The sequence below is a fragment of the Aquarana catesbeiana genome, linkage group LG01 (genome assembly GCF_042186555.1).
Source record: "Aquarana catesbeiana isolate 2022-GZ linkage group LG01, ASM4218655v1, whole genome shotgun sequence".
Lineage (NCBI taxonomy): Eukaryota > Metazoa > Chordata > Amphibia > Anura > Ranidae > Aquarana > Aquarana catesbeiana.
The window spans coordinates 501,296,930-501,316,302 of NC_133324.1; the positions used below are offsets into that span (position 1 = coordinate 501,296,930).

Consider the following 19,373-nt stretch of genomic DNA (forward strand, 5'->3'; position numbering starts at 1 on the left):
CATAATCGCAGCCTCACCGTGCCTATAATCGCAGCCTCACCGTGCCCATAATGCTGTCTCACCGTGCCTATAATCGCAGCCTCGCCGTGCCTATAATGGCAGCCTACCGTGCCCATAATGCAGTCTCACCGTGCACATAATTGCAGCCTCACCGTAGTCAGTGCCTGTGCCTGGATTACACAGGCACAGCGGGCATCTCCCGCTGTTGTCTCTGAGGGTGAAAACTTTGGCCGCGCTGTGAGAAAAGCCCCGCCCTCCTCCTAGATCAGCTCGTGTGATATACAGAACACTGCGTCTACCACACAAAATGATCTAGGAGGAGGGTGGGACTTTTCTCACAGTGCAGGCCAAAGTTTTCACACTCAGCTCGGAGACACACAGCGGGAGATGCCCGCAGACTGTGTATGACATATAGTGGAGGAGGAGGAGGGAGCGGAGCGCTGCGCTGCAGCCACAGCTTGGCCCAAAGCGACCCCAGGGCAGGCAGCCTACCGATCAAATGTTGATCGATAAAAAAAATTAAAGATTAATCGAGGAATTAATCTTTAATTTCCACAGCCCTAATTATATATATATATATATATATATATAAGTCTTGGAGGAAAAAACATTGGTAGCACGGTGTAAAATCTACACAAAAACTGATTGCAATAATTTTCAAATCACATAAAGCCATATTTTAATCACAATAGGAAATAGAAAACATATAAAATGTTTAAACTGAGAATATGTACCATTTTAAGAAAAAAAATTTGGTAATTTTGAAATTGATGGCAGCAACATGCCTCAACAAAGTTGAGACAGGGCCATGTTTACCACGGTGTAGCATCCTCTCTTCTTTTAACAACACTCTGGGGGTTATTTATGAAAGGCAAATATACTTTGCATTGCAAGTGCAAACTACAAGTGCAAAGTGCACTTTAAATTGCACTGAAAGTGCACTTGGAAGTGCAGTTGCTGTAAATCTGAGGGGTAGATCTGAAATGAGGGGAAGCTCTGCTGATTTTATTATCCAATCATGTGCAAGCTAAAACTGTTTTTTATCTTCCTTGCATGTCCCCCTCGGATCTACAGCGACTGCACTTCCAAGTGCACTTTCACTTGTAGTGCAAAGTGGATTTGCCTTTAGTAAATAACCCCCACTGTCTCTTCCAGTTTTGCTCAGTCACCCCGCCATTCTGGAGAGATATCCATAATATACTGACTAATATCTTAGGAGTTAGCTTTACACCTTTCCCTTGTTTTTTTCTCCTCCCCTCTGAAAATTCTCTCCATTTACATCTAAATAACACAGGTCAAGCTGTAATACCTAGACCTGCGCTCCACACATATCCGTTACATAATGAAGCGGATAAATCAGCTTAAATTCATCTGTGAGGTGTAAGAACAAACAGAACAGGCTTGACACCTTCAACTCAATGAGGTGTGGTACTGCAGGAAATACTTAATTTACTCTCAAGACTACATGAAACTAATGCTTTGGTGGACATGCAGCAAGCTGACGCCACTTCTGATCAAGCACATGAGGTTTTGTTTTTTTACACGTAGTTGAAAGAGAAAAGTGATGTAATAGCAACAAAACCTCCTGACCCCACTCTCCTTTTTCAACTCACTCACTATCTACTTTCCTCTCTTCTTTTATGTATCTATACTACTGTCCTCACAAACATCAGGCTTGTCCCCACAGGCTCACATCACAGCACCTCTGCTTGAAAACCTATACTTTCTACTGCTCCCTCACTACCCTTCATTGGATGGTATGTATTAAGGCAGGGTTGGATAGAAAGCTGAATTAAGAGAAATAGAGAGCTGAATTAAAAAAAGAGTGCACACCAGTAGGGCAAAGCCTATTCCTCCCCCCCTTTCCCTTGGCTTTTTTTTTGTGATGTACTATACTTGCCACAACAAACTGTCTACATTGCATATTGTACATGTTACATTCTAAGAAGTATGTACTTAATAATGTGGCAATATACAGCACAGCATACCTTTTGCAAAACCATTTTTTATAATGGTAAAATGTAAATAATGAATAAAAGAAGAAAACTACAGACACTATATCAGTTTGAGCTGTCATTTGAATTCCTTACTTCTATCTGCTTTTATAGTTTTACAATGCTCTCTTCACTTTTTTTGTGCAAACTATAAAGGTCTCCACAAAGCCATTTTTCACTTCTATTGGCCTCACTTACTGTGAAAGCAAACCTAGCATCCTTGGTAATATCCCAATGCCATGAAAAAACTGATGAACGTCTTTTCCTCTGAGAACCCAATCCTGGCCACCAGAAATGTCCTTCATCCTTTCCAGTCCCAAAAGCATCTGAAACATCAAAAGTGGCAAGTTCCTGGAATATCTGCAAAAAAAAAGTGAAAGAATGTTTAGTACTTTTAAATTAACAATCTCATACCCTCTTGTACTATAGCCATTAGTTGTCCACAAACCTATAACCATAATTTTGACAGAATAGGACAATAATTTGGCTGTATATGGGGTAAAAACCATGAAAAACAAATTTGACAGATAACCATTGAGGAGCTAAGCTGGCCATACACTCTTTTTTAGAGAAGGTTGTTTTTACACTTTTGTAAACAACAGAGAAACAACCTGCCACACGGAACAGACAATAGGTAGAGATACAGAAAAGAGTGGTCACCTCAGAGGCCAGAAGCTGATAGTGTCCACATAAATCTTTAGGTACAAAGAACTTGTGTAGTGCCTAGATATAATAAAGTACATGCAGATACAGGAATCTTAAACAACCAAAAAAGCTCCTAGAGATTCAAGAAAGAGTAGGGTGTGATCTCTCTCCACTGGGACCATATGGCGTCAAATTTTCACGTGGCATTTCTAAGATAGTGGGTGTGTTTTTCGATGGTAATAGAGCAGTTAAGATCCGTTATCCTTTTGGACAGAGTGGGCATTCGGCGCAAAATCCAATTATGTGCAATTAATCTGCGTGCAATAAATAACGCTCAAGAGATGCTAAACTCCAATAACATTGGGAATTTTAAAAGAAGGCGATACAGCAATGTAAGGTACCTTAAGTATCAGATATCAAGTCTTTAGTGGATGAGGCTCATACAACTGTGTCAATAATGAACATAGGATAAAAAAAGACCGTGGCCAAAGTGGGTTGAGCTTGGAAAGCATGCCTGATCTGAAAGCATTGATAAAACCATTTAGGATTGAGGGCAAAGTCCTTTTGTAGTCTTGCATAGGATTTCAAAGTGACTTTGTCATACAACTGTGCTAAGTTATGTATACCTGCCTCCTCCCACCTCTGGAAGCCTTAAAGCCTAGTAATTTCAGGAAATAGTGGATTGCCCCAAATGTGGCTATATTTAGTGAATGAGGCATTCCGCAGTAATTTTGATCTCCCATCCAAAATGTTACCCATTAACAATACAGTTGTAGGGTAACCTGCAATGCGTTACAAGTAGGCACTTCTAAAGTAGATAGGGAATGTCTGCCCTGGTTAACATATGAGAATATACAGTACATTAATATTCTCCTGCCCTCAAGGGTGGTGTAATGGTGACAGATGTATCACAGGTTCTTGGTGGTTCAAATGAAAGTACAGGTTTTGCTGCCCTCTGAGGGTCAGGAGAAAAAACCCAATGGAAACACTGCTGCAAGGGCTGGGACAGTGATAATAATGGGGGATTTTAACTACCCCAAAAATTGACTGGAGTAATGGCACTGCAGGAGCAGTTAAAGGGCAAAAGTTTATAAACATATTACAAGACAATTTTATGGTCCAGTTCATTGAGGCCCCAACTAGGAAAGATGGTCTGCTGGCCCTGGTAATCTCAAACCATGCAGAGCTTATTACTAATGGTCATATAAAAGAACATCTGGGTAGCAGTGACCATAACATGATTTCATTTAATGTTAGCTGTAAGCAACAAGCTCCTACTGGAAATATAAAAACACTTAAAGGAGAAGTCCACCTTGAGCTCGTTTGGCTGGGCTTCTCCTATGGGTCACAGGAGTGCAATTCGTTTTGCACTCCTGTGACCTGTTTTCAGCAGAGAGCGGTCTGAAGTCTGCTCTTTGACGTCACTGGAATTAGTCCAGGCACCGTGTCCTCACAACAATAACATCTGGATCCGCCAGGTTCCTGGATTGATGCCTCTCTCAGCGAGCCGCTGAGAGACTTAGACGGCCGCTCCCGCCCCTCCACAGGGAGCGTGGAGGAGCAGAGAGGAGAGCTGCTGATAGACAGTCAGCAGCTCTCCGCTCGGGGATCTGTGAGAACCGAGCCATCAGCGATGTTCGACCGCTCAGTTCTCAGTGCAGAGGCGGCGGGGGACAGATGCAGCATCGAACCGCTGAACTGCTGTTCTGTGTTCATCAGATCGATGAACACACAACAGATTACAAGAATCCAACACTTCATCCCAATCTGCATCCTCCATCTCCCCCATGTCTGCCATCCAACGGTCTTTCAACTGATATGTAGAGGTCGTGGCAGATGGCAGAAGACAATTGTAGAATGTAGAGGTAAGCTTTTTAGACTCCGAGCCCAATATTAGTTCCAGAAGATACAACTGTTCATGGTATGGGGAAGGGCTGCCAAATTGAGCCTGCAGAGCATGGTGAAGCTGAAGGTAGCGGAAATGCATTGAATTTGGGTAGCCAAAATTTATTTTTGAGTTGCTAAAATGACTTCACACCACTCCTACAATAAACATGAGAAATATATACAATACCTTTAGATATCCACAGTTCACAATCGGGTACAGACAACAGTTCAGTGAGGCAGGGGTTGTCCCACAGGGGCGTGTGAGCATGCACGGGTGAAGTGCTAAGCGGTTTCCGTGCCAGCCCCCAAACCTTACAGTGGTAGTATAACAAACCCTTCCAACTCCCAATGGTTGAAGGGTCTCGTATATATCTAAATAGGAGATGAAAAGCCTGTGTGTAATTACCTGGGAGAAAGGGGAGCATACCAGGGCAAGATACCAATCCCTGTCCCCCTTATCGAGGTGGAAAAAGTGTGATAGCTGTGCTGACAAATAGTAGAAAATAAAATCCAGAAGTGCAGTACCCCCTAAATGTGTGGGGTTTTTTAACGTATTCCAGGATAGTTTGTGACAGGAGTTACCCCATACAAAGGTGTTAAGAATAGCTTCCAGAAATTTAAAGATACGTAATGGTAGATATATTTTAGCATGCCAAAGAATGTATAGGATCTTGGGCAACACTACCATTTCATTTAAGTTGATGCGACCCATTATCCCCAAAGGAGGCCTGACCCATGCCTGAGTTTTGTATTTCAATACTGCATACAAAGGTTCTAAATTTAATTTGACATAATCCTCAGGGGGTCGAGTAATCAAAACCTAAGGATATTTTATAGAGCTGACCCAAGCAAGGGGGAGTTTAGCTTGTATGACTGTAGGAGCCCCAAAATCTATGGGAATGATCTGGCACTTATCCCAATTGATCCCAATTGATTTTCAGGCCAGAGTACTGCCCAAATTGCTCTATTACGCTCAATACACTCTGTAGGGAGGGACCTGCATCTTCCAAGTACAAAAGCATATCATCCACGTAAAGGACAAGTAGACCCCTAATTGTTGGGTACATTCTAAAGGGAATAATAATAATAATATTAATAAATGGGCCAAAACTGAATTGATAAAGGCATTCCCACAAGTAGTCCCATTCGACAAAGTCAAATGTTTTGGCCACATCCAAGGACACAAGGACTCTGGAGCCCACCTGGTCATGCTTGGCCTGTAAGTTCATAAATAATCTCCGTAGATTGAACGCTGTATTTTTTGCTGGCATAAACCCAATTTGATTAAGATGGATTAAGCTGAGGATTACCGTATTTAACTGCAAAGCCAGGATCTTGGCCAATATTTTGATGTCCAGCTGAAGGAGAGAAGTTGGTTGGCATGATTCTGGGAACATGGGGTCCTTACCAGGTTTGGGTATAAGTACAATTAAGGCTTCCACCGTGGACCTAGGGAGGGAAGCGTACTTAAAAATGTAAGTAAATAGTTCCCACAGTTTGGGGACAATAGATTCACAAAAGCATGTATAAAACTCAAGAGGAAGCCCACCGGACCCCGGTGCTTTGGAGGGAGCGAGGTGTGCTATAGCTTCTTCAATATTGTCAGTAGAAATAGGGGGCTCCAGCAGTGTTACCTGTGCAGGGGTTAAAGAGGGGAAGGTGATGGTACTGAGAAGCTCAGTCAAGTCTTCTGGAGAGTGGTTGGTGGTGGGAGAATATAAAGATGCAAAAAATGTGCAAAATTCTCCAGCTACTAAGTCAGGGTCACTAATTGGTTGGCCAAATGCAGTGTGTAGGGAAACTACTGTCACAGGTTTATGGTCCAAATGGGCCAGGTAAGAAAGTAGTTGACCAGCCCACTCCCCATGCTCGTACATTCTCTGTTTACTATAGAATATATGCTGTTCAGCCTTTTCAAAGTGGATGTTGTTAACCAGTCGGGCCTGCATTTTAACCCGGGCTGCATTGTCAGTGAAGGGATTGTTCTGGAAGACTCGCTCCATTTCCACCATGTGCTCCTCTGCATGATGGAGCAGCCATTTGGAAGAGATTTTGTATCTAGAGATACGTTTTGAAAGGACTGTACGGGCATGAAATTTGAAGGAGTCCCAAACTATCTCAAATGGAGCCGAGTCCCGATTCACACTGAAGAATTCCCACTCATTTCGTACTCCTGCCAGGTCTGGAATAACGATCAACCAAGAGGGGTTGAGTCTCCACATATGTGAGGGAGGAGGGGAACGCAATTGCAGTGTAATCCAATATGGTGCTTGATCAGAGAGTACCCGGGGACTAAAACCCACGTTGTTTAAATTAGGCAGTAGGGATCTGGATACAAGGATAAAATCTATACGAGACATAGTATTATGCATTGTGGAAAAGCAGGAGAAAGTCCTATCATTGGGGTGTTTATGTCTCTAGGTATCTACCAGTGTGAACTCGGACAGGAGTTTACCGAATCTCGTGATGTGAGATGAGGGAGTAATGGGCCGGTCAGAACCAATCTTATCAAGACCAGGGTTTTTCACAGTACTCCCAGCCACGTAACAGGGACAGTGGGATATTGTGCCATGAAGGCCAGGCCCTCTGTCAGGACATTAAATTGAAATGGAGGCTGAACATAGTATGCCAATAATAACATTTCAACCCCATTTAGCATAGCATGAAGGAAAAAAAAACTGCTCTGTGGATGCTCTGTATGTGAGCTCACTGAAAAGTATATTACCAAGGGCAATAATTTTAAAAGGCCAAAAATAAAACCTACGTGGCTCACAGTCAAAGTTAAAAAAGCTATAAATAATAAGAAAAGAGCTTTTAAAAATATAAACATGAAGGAACACTATCATCGTTTAAATGTTACAAAGAGTATAACAGAATATGTAAAAAGGAAATCAAGGCTGTAAAAATTCAAAATAAACATCAGATTGCAAAAAATAGTAGGACAAACCCCCCAAAAAATATTCAAATATATTAATAGTAAAAAGGTTAGGTCTGAGAATGTAGGCCCTTTACAAAATAATCTAGAGTGGGTGACTGGGGACAAAGAGAAGGCTAATTTAATAAATATATTGTCAGTCGAGGGGTTGTTCTGGAAGACTCGCTCTACTTCCACCATGTTCTGCTCTGCTTGATGGAACAGCCGTTTGGAAGAGCTTTTGTATCTAGAGATACGTTTTGAAAGGACTGTACGGCATGAAATTTGAAGGAGTCCCGAATGATCCCAAATGGAGCCGAGCCCCGCTTCACACTGAAGAAGAATTCCCACTCATCTCGTACTCCTGCCAGGTCTGGAATAATGGTCAACCAAAAGGGGTTGAGTCTCCACATATGCGAGGGAGGAGAGGAACACAATTGCATTGTAAATAGTTACATAGTAGGTGAGGTTGAAAAAAGGCAGAAGTCCATCAAGTCCAACCTACGTGTGTGATTATATATCAGTATTACATTGTATATCCCTGTATGTTGCGGTTGTTCAGGTGCTTAACTAATAGTTTCTTGAAACTATCAATGCCCCCCCCGCTGAGATCACCGCCTGTGGAAGGGAATTCCACATCCTTGCCGCTCTTACAGTGAAGAACCCTCTAACGTAGTTTAAGGTTAAACCTCTTTTCTTCTAATTTTAATGAGTGGCCACGAGTCTTGTTAATCTCCCTTCTGCGAAAAAGTTTTATCCCTATTGTGGGGTCACCAGTATGGTATTTGTATATTGAAATCATGTCCCCTCTCAAGCGTCTCTTCTCCAAAGAGAATAAGTTCAGTGCTCGCAACCTTTCCTCATAACAAATATCCTCCAGACCCTTTATTAGCTTTGTTGCCCTTCTATGTACTTGCTCCATTTCCAGTACATCCTTCCTGTGGACTGAACCAATATGGCGCGTGATCACAGAGTACCCGGGGACTAAAACCCACGTAACTTAACCACTTGCTTACAGGGCACTTAAACCCCCCTCCTATCCAGACCAATTTTCAGCTTTCAGCACTGACGCACTTTGAATGACAATTGCGCGGTCATGCAACACTGTACCCAAATGAAATTTTTATCATTTTTTTCCCCACAAATAGAGCTTTCTTTTGGTGGTATTTGTTCACCTCTGCGGTTTTTATTTTTTGTTAAAAAAATTTAAAAAGAGCGAATTTAAAAAAAAAAAAATATTTTTTTTTATATTTTGTTATAACATTTTTTAAAAGGGTAATTTTTCTCCTTCATTGATGTACGCTGATGAGGCGGCACCAATGGGCACTGATAGGTAGCAGTGATGGGCACTGATGGGTGGCAGTGATGGGCACTGATTGGTGGCAATAATGGGCACTGATCTAGTACACTGCTAGGTGGCACTGATTGGCACCACTGGTGGGCATTGTTAGGTGGCAATGGTGGGCATTGATAGGTGGTACTTGCAGGCATTGATAGGTGGCATTTATGGGCATTGATACGTGGCACTGGTGGGCACTGTGATGTGGCAATAACAGGTGGCACTGGCAGGGGGTACTTGTGGCACAATTGAGGCACGTATGAGGCATTATTGCCTCCTCCTCTTCGGGACCGATGTCCCTTGCTGCTGAGCCGGTGATCGGCTTTTTTTTCTCCTCGCACTGTCAGCGCGAGGAGGAAAAAAAAACGATCACAGAGCTTTTGTTTTGATCATGTGATCAGCTGTCATTGGCTGACAGCTGATCACATGGTAAGGGGCCGGGACCGGCCCCTTACTTGGATCGGTGATCACCCGAGTCTCAGTGACTCGTTGATCACAGCGCGCTCCACGCGCGCCCTGTAGGGCGCGCGCAGGGCACGTGCACAGGGGAGGCCGTCATATGACGGCCTCCCGGGAATTCAGGTCCGCGCTGTAGCCGTCATTCGGCTATAGCGCGGATGTCAAGCAGTTAAATAAGACAGTAGGGATCTGGATATAAGGCTAAAATCTATATGAGATATAGTATTATGCATTGTGGAAAAGCAGGAGAAAGTCCTATCATTGGGGTGCTTATGTCCCCAGGTATCTACCAATGTGATGAGGGAGTAGTAGGCGGGTCAGAACCAAGCTTCAGACTTCAGCTCTATGTATACAAAGGAGCATTGGGGCGCTCATGGCCCCAAATGATCCACAATGGCTCAAAAGTCATATGGTCCAGAAATATTTAGACAGAATAAAGGTGGATAAAGCACCTGGACCAGATGGCATGCACCCACGTATCCTAAAAGAATTGAGCTCCGTCATTTCAAAGCCATTGTTTAAAATTTTTAGGGACTCTTCAATGACTGGCATAGTACCACTGGATTGATGTAAGGCCAGTGTGGTGCCTATATCAAAAAAGGGATAAGTCTTTACCAAGAAACTATAGACCTGTTAGTTTAACTTCTATAGTTGGGAAGATACTGGAGAGTTTACTTAAATACGACATAAATGAGTTCTTGCTGGAAAAAAATATTTTAAGCAACAGACAGCATGGATTTGTGAAAGACAGAAGTTGTCAGACTAATCCAATTTCTTTTTATGAAGCAGTAAGTAAAACCTTGGACAGAGGGGTGGCTGTGGACATGGTAAACTTGGATTTTGCAAAAGCGTTTGACACAGTTCCGCACACACGGCTAATGTGTAAGGTAAATAGGAAAAATACTGCGCTGCCACTATACAAACCCCCCCCGAAGAGCAGCAGTTTAACTGTGGAATACACACCAAAAAGTACCCAATATATAGAAAAAAACTGCGCTATATCATAGATTGAATGTGAATATATCGTATTTATCGGTGTATAACACGCACAGGCGTATAACACGCACATTAATTTTAAGAGGGAAGTTTCAGGAAAAAAACTTAAATTTTAAATAAGGAACTTTGAAGCAAAATAAGGGTCAGTGCCCATCTGCAGCCTCACCATTGCCATCAATGAAGCCTGATCAATGCCCATCTGCAGCCTCACAAGTGCCATCAACGCAGCCTCATCAGTCCACATCAATGCAGCAGCCTCACCATTGCCATCAGTGCAGCTTGATCGATGCCCATCTGCAGCCCAGAGGGGACAGGGAGGGGGGCAGGATGAGCGCTGTCAGATTACATACAGTGAGAATCTCCTATGATAGACAGAACGGTGGTCCAAAGGCGGCCCAAGAGACAGAACTTACAGATGCCGCCAAGTAAACAGGAGATTCTTGCTGTATGTAATCTGATGGCGCTCGTCCCGCGATCCTATTGTGAACGGGCGCTCGCTATGCCGTCTGGCGAATTGCTCTTTTTATCCTATTTTATGTAGGTTTTCTACCTTTTTTTAAGAAATATCTTATCAGATTTACACTATGGCCATTTCTCCTTTGTTTATATGCCTCTGAGCTCGAGTGGGTGGATCTCTTATTGCACTCCCGCAGTTACGCTGCATACAGACAAGTCATACCACCAGCTGGATATCCCTGTTTTGGGTCTGCATACAAGCCTTTACTGCTTGCTTTTTGGTAAGCGCAAAATCTATGTGGTGAAGGATCACTGTGAGCGGCGTTTCAATGCAATTTTCACAATCAAGTCCTCTCCGTTGAGTATTGAGGGGCTTTTCTTTGGGACTCTCCTCACTTTCACTAGAGGTTTCTGATTTTATTCAGTCAAGATCACTTATGAACTCTGATATGCATATATTGATTCACAGCCTTATTTGCATTGTTTGTCACTGATCCTTTATGATTTATTTGATTATTGCACTTTTTTTGATTTCTTTAATGTTGGTATTTCATGAGAGGAATTTTTCAGATTCATATTTCATCATCTCATTACATGTATGATTCATTAATGTGTAAGGTAAAGTCTACAGGCTTGGAAAGATCAATTTGTAAATGGATAGAAAAATGGCTAAAAGACCAAATTCAGAGAGTAGTGGTTAATTATTCTAATGCCCCGTACACACAGTTGGACGACGGAAAATATGTGATAGGACCTTGTTGTCGGAAATTGTGTGATGTGCTCCATCACACATTTTCCATCTGATTTTCCGACACACAAAGTTTGAGAGCGTGCTATAAAATTTTCCGACAACAAAATCCGTTGTCGGAAATTTCGATCGTGTGTACACAAATCCGACGCACAAAGTGTCACGCATGCTCAGAATAAATTAAGAGACGAAAGCTATTGGCTACTGCCCCGTTTATAGTCCCGACGTACATGTTTTACGTCACCGCGTTCAGAACGATCGGATTTTCCGATAACTTTGTGTGACCGTGTGTATGCAAGACAAGTTTGAGCCAACATCTGTCGGAAAAAATCCATGGATTTTGTTGTCGGAATGTCTGATCAATGTCCGACCGTGTGTACAGGGCATTACTCTGAATTGTCTAAGGTTATCAGTGGTGTACCCCAAGGTTCAATGTTGGGACCCTTACTTTTTAATATATATAATGTCTTTACATGATGTCTCCAACTTACAAGCCAACCTCAATACACTATTTAATTGGGCAACTAGGTGGCAAATGAGGTGTAATGTTGATAAATGTAAAGTTATGCACTTGGGGGGCTAAGAATATGCATGCCTCATAGGGGGAGTACAACTGGACGAATCAATGGTGGAGAAGGATCTAGGTGTTTTGGTAGAGCATAAGCTTAATAATAGCATGTAATGCCAAGCTGCGGTTTCCAAAGCAAGCCTTTCTTGTTTTAAGAGAGGTATGGACACCAGAGAGAAAGATATAATTTTGCCCATGTACAAAGCGACCAGGTCACCAAGACTGTTTCCAGAAAGTTGGAGGATCTTTCAGATGGCTGACGTGTTTCGAGGGGAGATCAAATCACGATTTAGCTCTGAGGAAGAGGGAATCTCGCCTCAAAACACATCATACATCTGGAAGGTCCTCCGACTTGCTGTGACCCAGTCGCTTTGTGTCTACTATGGACTTTGATATGCTTTTATCAATAATTTTTTTTTTTTTTTTTTTAAATTCTATATTTTATTTTTTCAAACACAGAAAAAGAAAAAAAAATACATTTTCATATATATATATACATATAAAATAAATATTGTTATTGCTGCTTCCAATTTGCAGAGTATAACTTAGCACATTGCGATTCAGTTTTTAGTAGACACATATGACTTATTATCAAACAAGACAGAAAAAGAAAGAAAAAAAAAAAAACAAAAACCCCAAATACAAAAATTTCCCTATGGCATTATTTAGGTTCTCTCGCTCCCCCCCCCCCCCCATAATGACCCATCCTGCTCTCCGAGCGCTTATCCGTACTCCCTGGTGCAGACTAGAAGAGACCATGAATTCCATTTTTATTAAATTTCTCCACCTTACCCTGTGTAATCGCAATGCCTTTTTCCATGGCGTATATATCTGCTACTTTTTTTAACCATAGTGAGATCGAGGGGGGTGATTCTTGCTTCCAAACGGCCGGGATACAGGCCTTTGCCGCAATCAAAAGATGGGCCACAAGAGAATTCCAATATGTACACTTTGAGAGATCCGAAAGATGAAGAAGATATCTTGCTGGGTTGGACCCCGGGTCATACCCTGTTAATTGTCTTACAGTATCTCGTACTTTAGACTAGAAATCTACTAACTTTCGACATGACCAAAAGATGTGGAGCATATTACCCTCTGATTCTCCACATCGCCAGCATTCATTTGTCCGCTCTGGATACATTTTTTGTAGTAATGATGGAACTTTATACCACCTTGTAAGAATTTTGTAGCAGTTGAGGAGTAATGAGCAAAGTGTAAAATATAGCTCCTTTGCTCTTTGGAGAGTGTAATATCCAGATCTCTTTCCCATTTCGAAAGAAATCTTGGGACAAAGTCTTCAGGGGGATCTGTTAATATTTTATATACCTCTGATACTCCATGTGCAGAAGGCTCTTCCAAAAGGCATACATTTTCTAATGGTGTATTTAAGCGGTCTGATCTTTCCCCCCTATTAAGCGAGGTTAGGAAATGTGTAAGCTGTTGCATCCGCCATGGATCCAGCGGCGGACAGAACAGCGATTGCATTTCCGACCTTGTCTTCAACCTTGATGCTTCAAGAAAATCCCCTAATCGAAATCTGCCATGGCGCATAATTTGCTTAAAACGGCTGTCTGTGTAGCCAGAGGAAAATAGTGGATTTCCCAACACAGGATGGAGCCGAGTGATTTCCCTGTCAAATCTTAAGAAAAAGTGGCTCTGTTGGATTACTTTTAAAGTTGCCCCTATCAAGGGGTAATGTCTTAAAGTTCCAAGAGTTTTAAGTTGTAGCCATGGCAGACATCGAAGAGGAATCTCCGTACATGATTGTTCAATCGCTATCCAGGTTTTGTGTCCCTCGTATCTGCACCAAGCAAGTACCCTAGCAAGGTGTACTGCTTTGTAGTATCTTATCGGGTCGGGAAAAGCCATACCTCCTCTAGACTTTGGCATAGCCAGTAAATTGAAAGATAGACGCGGATGCTTTTTTGCCCAAATAAATTTAATAAAAATACTATGTATTGATTTCAGAAAGGACTCTGGAATAGCTATTGGCAGAGTCTGAAGGAGGTATAGTAACCTTGGAAGAATATTAATTTTAAGAATGGCATTCCTACCCATCCATGTATAGGGACCTTTATTCCATCTTTCCAAATCAGATGAAAATTCCTGTATTAACGGTGGAAAATTTGCTTGGAAGACTTTGTCTATTGAGGAAGTCAATTTGACTCCTAGATATGTCAGAGATGAAGCTACCCAGGGGAAGGAAAACGACGATTGAAGAGCCTGTGCTCGTGCTGTTGGCAACGTAATGTTTAATATCTCTGATTTTTGAGTATTCATTTTAAAATTAGAGATTAAGCTATAGCGATCAAACTCATTTACAAGGTTTGGTAACGTGGTTTCTGGTGAGGTGATGAAAAACAATATGTCGTCTGCATATGCCGCAGTTTTGTGCTCAGTTTTGTCGCTTGAGCAACCCTGTATATCAATATTTTCTCGAACATGTCGCAGAAATGGTTCGAGGGTTAATATGAATATCATTGGGGACAAAGGGCATCCCTGTCTAGTACCGTTGCTCATGTTAAAGTATGAGGAGGTTACCTTATTAATTCTTACCGCCGCAGATGGAACAGAGTATATAGCCTCTATCCATTTACCAAATGCTTTCCCAACTCCAATATGGGTCAACGTCTCCTTCAGAAATGTCCAATCCACCCTGTCAAAGGCTTTTTGAGCGTCAGACGATAGTAGACGTAGTGGTATTTTACGAGAATGAGCCAGATGAATAATATCTAAAGCCCTAGTGGTATTATCTTTAGCCTCTTTGGTAGGCATAAAGCCTACCTGATCAGGGTGGATGATAGTCTGAAGGAGAGGTTGTAATCTTGTAGCTAATATCCTTGTGAAAATTTTCAAATCGACATTTAATAATGAGATTGGTCTATAGTTCTTACATTGGGTGAGGTCCTTGCCCTCCTTAGGAATGACTGCAATATGTGCCCTAAGAGTGTCAGTCGGTAAGGGTCGATCTTCTAGGAGGGAATTAAATGCTTTAGTAAATCTTGGACCTAAAATGGGAGCAAATACCCTGTAATAGACTACTGTATACCCATCTGGGCCGGGAGCTTTATGTGGCTTTAACGTACTGATTGCATTCATATATTCGTCAATTGATATCGGCGCATTTAGTGCCTCCGAGTCGTTGTCGGAGATTGATGGTAAACCTGAGGAGGCAAGGTACTCTCGAATTAATTGTTGCTTTTGTGCCATTAGGTCTGACGGGGTATTTGTCTGTAAGTTATATAATGACTGGTAGTATTTTCGAAAAACCTCTGCAATTTTATTAGATTCGAAGAAACGGTTCCCTCCGTCAGAGTCTATATGTGGGACATAGATTCTACGTGAGTTTTCCCTAAGTGAATGTGCCAGGAGTTTGCCTGATTTGTTCCCTTGTTCGCAGTGTACATTTCTAGCTCTTGCTGTCTGTATACTGGCCTCCTGTTTCATCAAAGAAGATAGTTTTTCCCGCTGTATCCTGAGATCTACTGCTACGGTTTGTGAAAGTGATTTTTTATGTTTAGTCTCTAACTCTGCTACCAACTTTAATTGATCCTGAAACACTCTTTGTTTTTTTTTACTTATTTCAGTCGCCTTTTTAATCAATATACCTCGCATAACGCATTTATGTGTTTCCCATAGAATGAGTGGGGAGATTTCTTCTGAGTCGTTTTCATTAAAGATTCTAGTCAGTTCGCTAGAAAGCTTGTTCCGAAGTTGGCCTTCTTGTAGTAGCGATTCATTGAGTTTCCATGTCCATGGTCTGTTAGCCGGCTTAGACAGCTGAAGATCTAAAGAAACCGGAGCATGATCTGATACCGTTAATGTCCCGATGGTCGAGTTGACCACCGCTGGTAGTAAAGATTGAGATATTAACACATAATCGATTCTAGAGTAACTATTGTGTGGCGCCGAATAGAAAGTGTAGTCACGTTCATCTGGATGCTGGACTCTCCAAACATCTAAAAGTCGCATAGATTGTATAGCTTTTTTTTATTCGTCTAAGATATTGATAAGAGAGATGTGTAGCAGATTTAGAAATGTACAGTAAAGGATCAAGGGCTACATTCAAATCTCCACCCAGTATCAGTCCACCCTCCATAAAAACCTGTAGATTATTAAGAATTCCATTAAGACAACTCAACTGTGCCTGGTTCGGTAAATAGATGGACGCCAAAGTAACTCGACGGCCAACTAAGTCGCCTTTAAGAAAAAGGTAGCGTCCTTCCGGATCACTCATCTGGTCGGTGTAGGACCATGGAACCATCCCAGAAAGCAAGATACTCGCCCCCCTCGTCTTAGAGTCTGGAGCTGTACTGTGGAAAACATATGGATATTTATTTATTTATTTATTTATTTACGTTACTTATATAGCGCCGTCAATTTACGCAGTGCTTTACATATACATTGTACATTCACATCAGTCCCTACCCTCAAGGAGCTTACAATCTAAGGTCCCTAACTCACATTCATACATACTAGGGACAATTTAGACAGGATCCAATTAACCTACCAGCATGTCTTTGGAGTGTGGGAGGAAACCGGAGTACCCGGAGGAAACCCACGCAGGCACAGGGAGAACATGCAAACTCCAGGCAGGTAGTGTCGTGGTTGGGATTCAAACCAGCGACCCTTCTTACTGCTAGGTGAGAGTGCTACCCACTACACCACTGTGCCGCCCATCTTTAAATTTTGGTGTCTTCCCGGATTGGAAATGTGTCTCTTGTATGAATACCACCTGAGCGCGCATGAGCCAGAGTTCACGTAGGACCACTGTGCGCTTCCCCGGTATATTCAATCCATTGACATTCAGGGAGAGGCAGCGCACACTGGTCATAGCGAAGCCCAATACGGGAAAGAAGAGAGAGCGAGAGAAAAAAAAAACCCACACACCCCAACACACCAAAAACACAAAATTGAATACACAACAAACTAACTAAAAAATTCCTATGTAGAGGAGCTAGAGAGCGACACCAATAGTGGGGATCATTTGGATCACATTAACATATATAGCACGTGTGATTCTTTATCCTAATATCCAAAGCTTAGGTTTCATATCAAATCACGTATTCCATGCCCGCCTTAGGAGGGAAAAAAAAAAAAACCCACACAGCTCCTGCATATTTATGACTTATACTCCATTTACTTTATCTGTTATTACCCATGCCTACCCCATCCCCCCCTCCCCTCCCCCCAGACATCTCCCACCCCCAGTATTCTTATTTCTGTAAAGTAACTTTCCACAGTGCCTGCTCTTCATAGTACAGCACGTAAATAGTATCAAGTGGCCCCCGCTGCCTCCACCTCCCCCCTCCCACCTACATGGGGGCGGGCAAAAAAAAGGGGGGGGGGACAGAGGAAGGGGATGTGGGGGGGGGAGGTTCTAACACCTAGTTCTATTCCGGTCTAACACATCTAAGGCTCTGTTCACTCTAATGCGTTTTTTGATGCATTTTGCAGAAATGCATGGGAAATTTTTTAACATGGGTTCCTATGGAACATAGCTTCTTTGTACCTCTGCGTTTTTGGGAAGGGTCTGGGACTTTTTTTCATGCAAAATGCTACATTTTGCATGTAATTCAATAGACAAGCATCAAAAATGCAAGTACAGTGTCTTCACAGCGCCTCCATAGTGCTCCCGCGGTGCCCCCGCCGCGCCCCGCGCCTTTCCTTTTCTTCCTTTTACATGGTATAAAGTATAAAAGAAAACTGTAAAAAAAAAACGCAAAAACGCTGCAAAAACGCCGCAAAAACGCTGCTCAAAAATGCGACAAGCACTACAAAAAACACTGCAGAAACGCTCAAAAGCAACATGCATAGATGTGAATCGAGCCTTAGACCCCTTTCACACTGGGGCGGTTTGCAGGCGGTATTGCGCTAAAAATACCACCTGCAAACCGCCCCTAAACAGCCTCCGCTGTTTGTTCAGTGTGAAAGCCTGAGGGCTTTCACACTGAAGCGGTGCGCAGGCAGGGCGATGAAAAAAGTCCTGCAAACCGCTTTTTTTGGAGCGGTGAAGGAGCGGTGTATTCACCGCTCCTTCACCGCTCCTGCCCATTGAAATCAATAGGAAAGCGCGGCTATACCGCGGCTATACCGCGGCAATACCGCGGCTATAGCCGCGCTGTACGAGGGATTTTAACCCTTTTTCGGCCGCCAGCGGGGGTTAAAACTGCCCCGCTAGCGGCCGAATACCGCTGCAAGAACGACGGTACAGCAGCGCTAAAAATAGCGCTGTTGTACCGCCGACGCCCCCACCGCCCCAGTGTGAAAGGGGCCTTAGACATCAATAATGCTCATATAAACAGATAAATAAAGGATTAGCAAATCAGTACTTTGTCAAAGCATTATTTAGAAGTCATTCCTATTTGTAGAGAATAGAATATCTGATAAATTAAGTTCAATCATGCTATATCAAGCCAGTTTCAGTGTCAGTCCAGTCATGAAGCAGAATAGGTGTCATAGACAGCCTAGCGAACATATCTGGCAATTGGGTGTGTGCACGTAGTACAAAAAATTGTTGGCCTTTTTGTATATGCAGGGAAAAGGGGAAACCCTATCTATATGTAGCACCTTCTTCACGTAATTTGTCTAATAGGGGCTTCATGCTACAGCGCATCTGTAAAGTATATTTTGAAAGGTCCGGCAGAATCTGTATAGTTGCTCCATTAAAATCAATAGTACCCAATGACCATGCCTTCTGGATAATTTCTTCTTTAATAATATAGAAATGTACTCTACATAGGGTGTCCCTTGGTCTACCATCTGACAAAGGAGCATTGCCTTGTATCTGATGAAGTCTGTCTAGTTCAATATCCGCTGTCGAATCCCTCCCGAGGATTTTATTTAATATGACCGTAACAGTGGGGCGCAGCTCTTTAGCGGACGTGGTCTCAGAGATACCCCGAATTTTTAAGTTATTCCTCCTGCTCCTATTTTCTAAATTGTCCTGTTGAAGTCGCACATTGTGTAGATACTGCGACTGTGCCGTTAACTTAGCCTCCACAGTCGCTATTTTTTGTTCTGCTGCAGTCTGGTTTTGTTCAATGGTGTCTACCCTGAATGTCAAGCTATGCAATGACTCTTTGACCTCCTTGAACTCTTCTCTAAGTACTTGCTGTAGAGTAGCGGTCATTCGGTCCATATCTGCCTTAGTAGATAGTGTGGAAAAAAAGCAATTTGTATCCGAATCGGCCGACAGAGATGGCAAAAAGGGGATGGCAGATCCAGTTGTACCAGTTGTGCCAATTATACCAGATATTTCTTTAGAGGGTGTTGGTGCATACTGAGGTTTTTGCTGGTGTGTAAGCTGATGTGTATGCTGGTTAACCTGACCCGAAAGTCCATCAGCTGTTTGCCCCGTCTGCATG

The 19,373-nt window shown here is 42.6% G+C and overlaps 1 protein-coding gene across 2 annotated transcripts in view; it reads right to left on the minus strand.

Moving 5' to 3' along the window:
- Positions 1-19,373, minus strand: part of CPAMD8 (C3 and PZP like alpha-2-macroglobulin domain containing 8) — a 424,223-nt gene that overhangs the window by 213,147 nt on the left and 191,703 nt on the right. For both annotated transcript variants that reach the window (XM_073592930.1, XM_073592923.1), the window contains exon 17: positions 2,193-2,354. In XM_073592930.1, the coding sequence (XP_073449031.1) occupies positions 2,193-2,354 (162 nt within the window). The remainder of the gene's footprint in view (positions 1-2,192; positions 2,355-19,373) is intronic.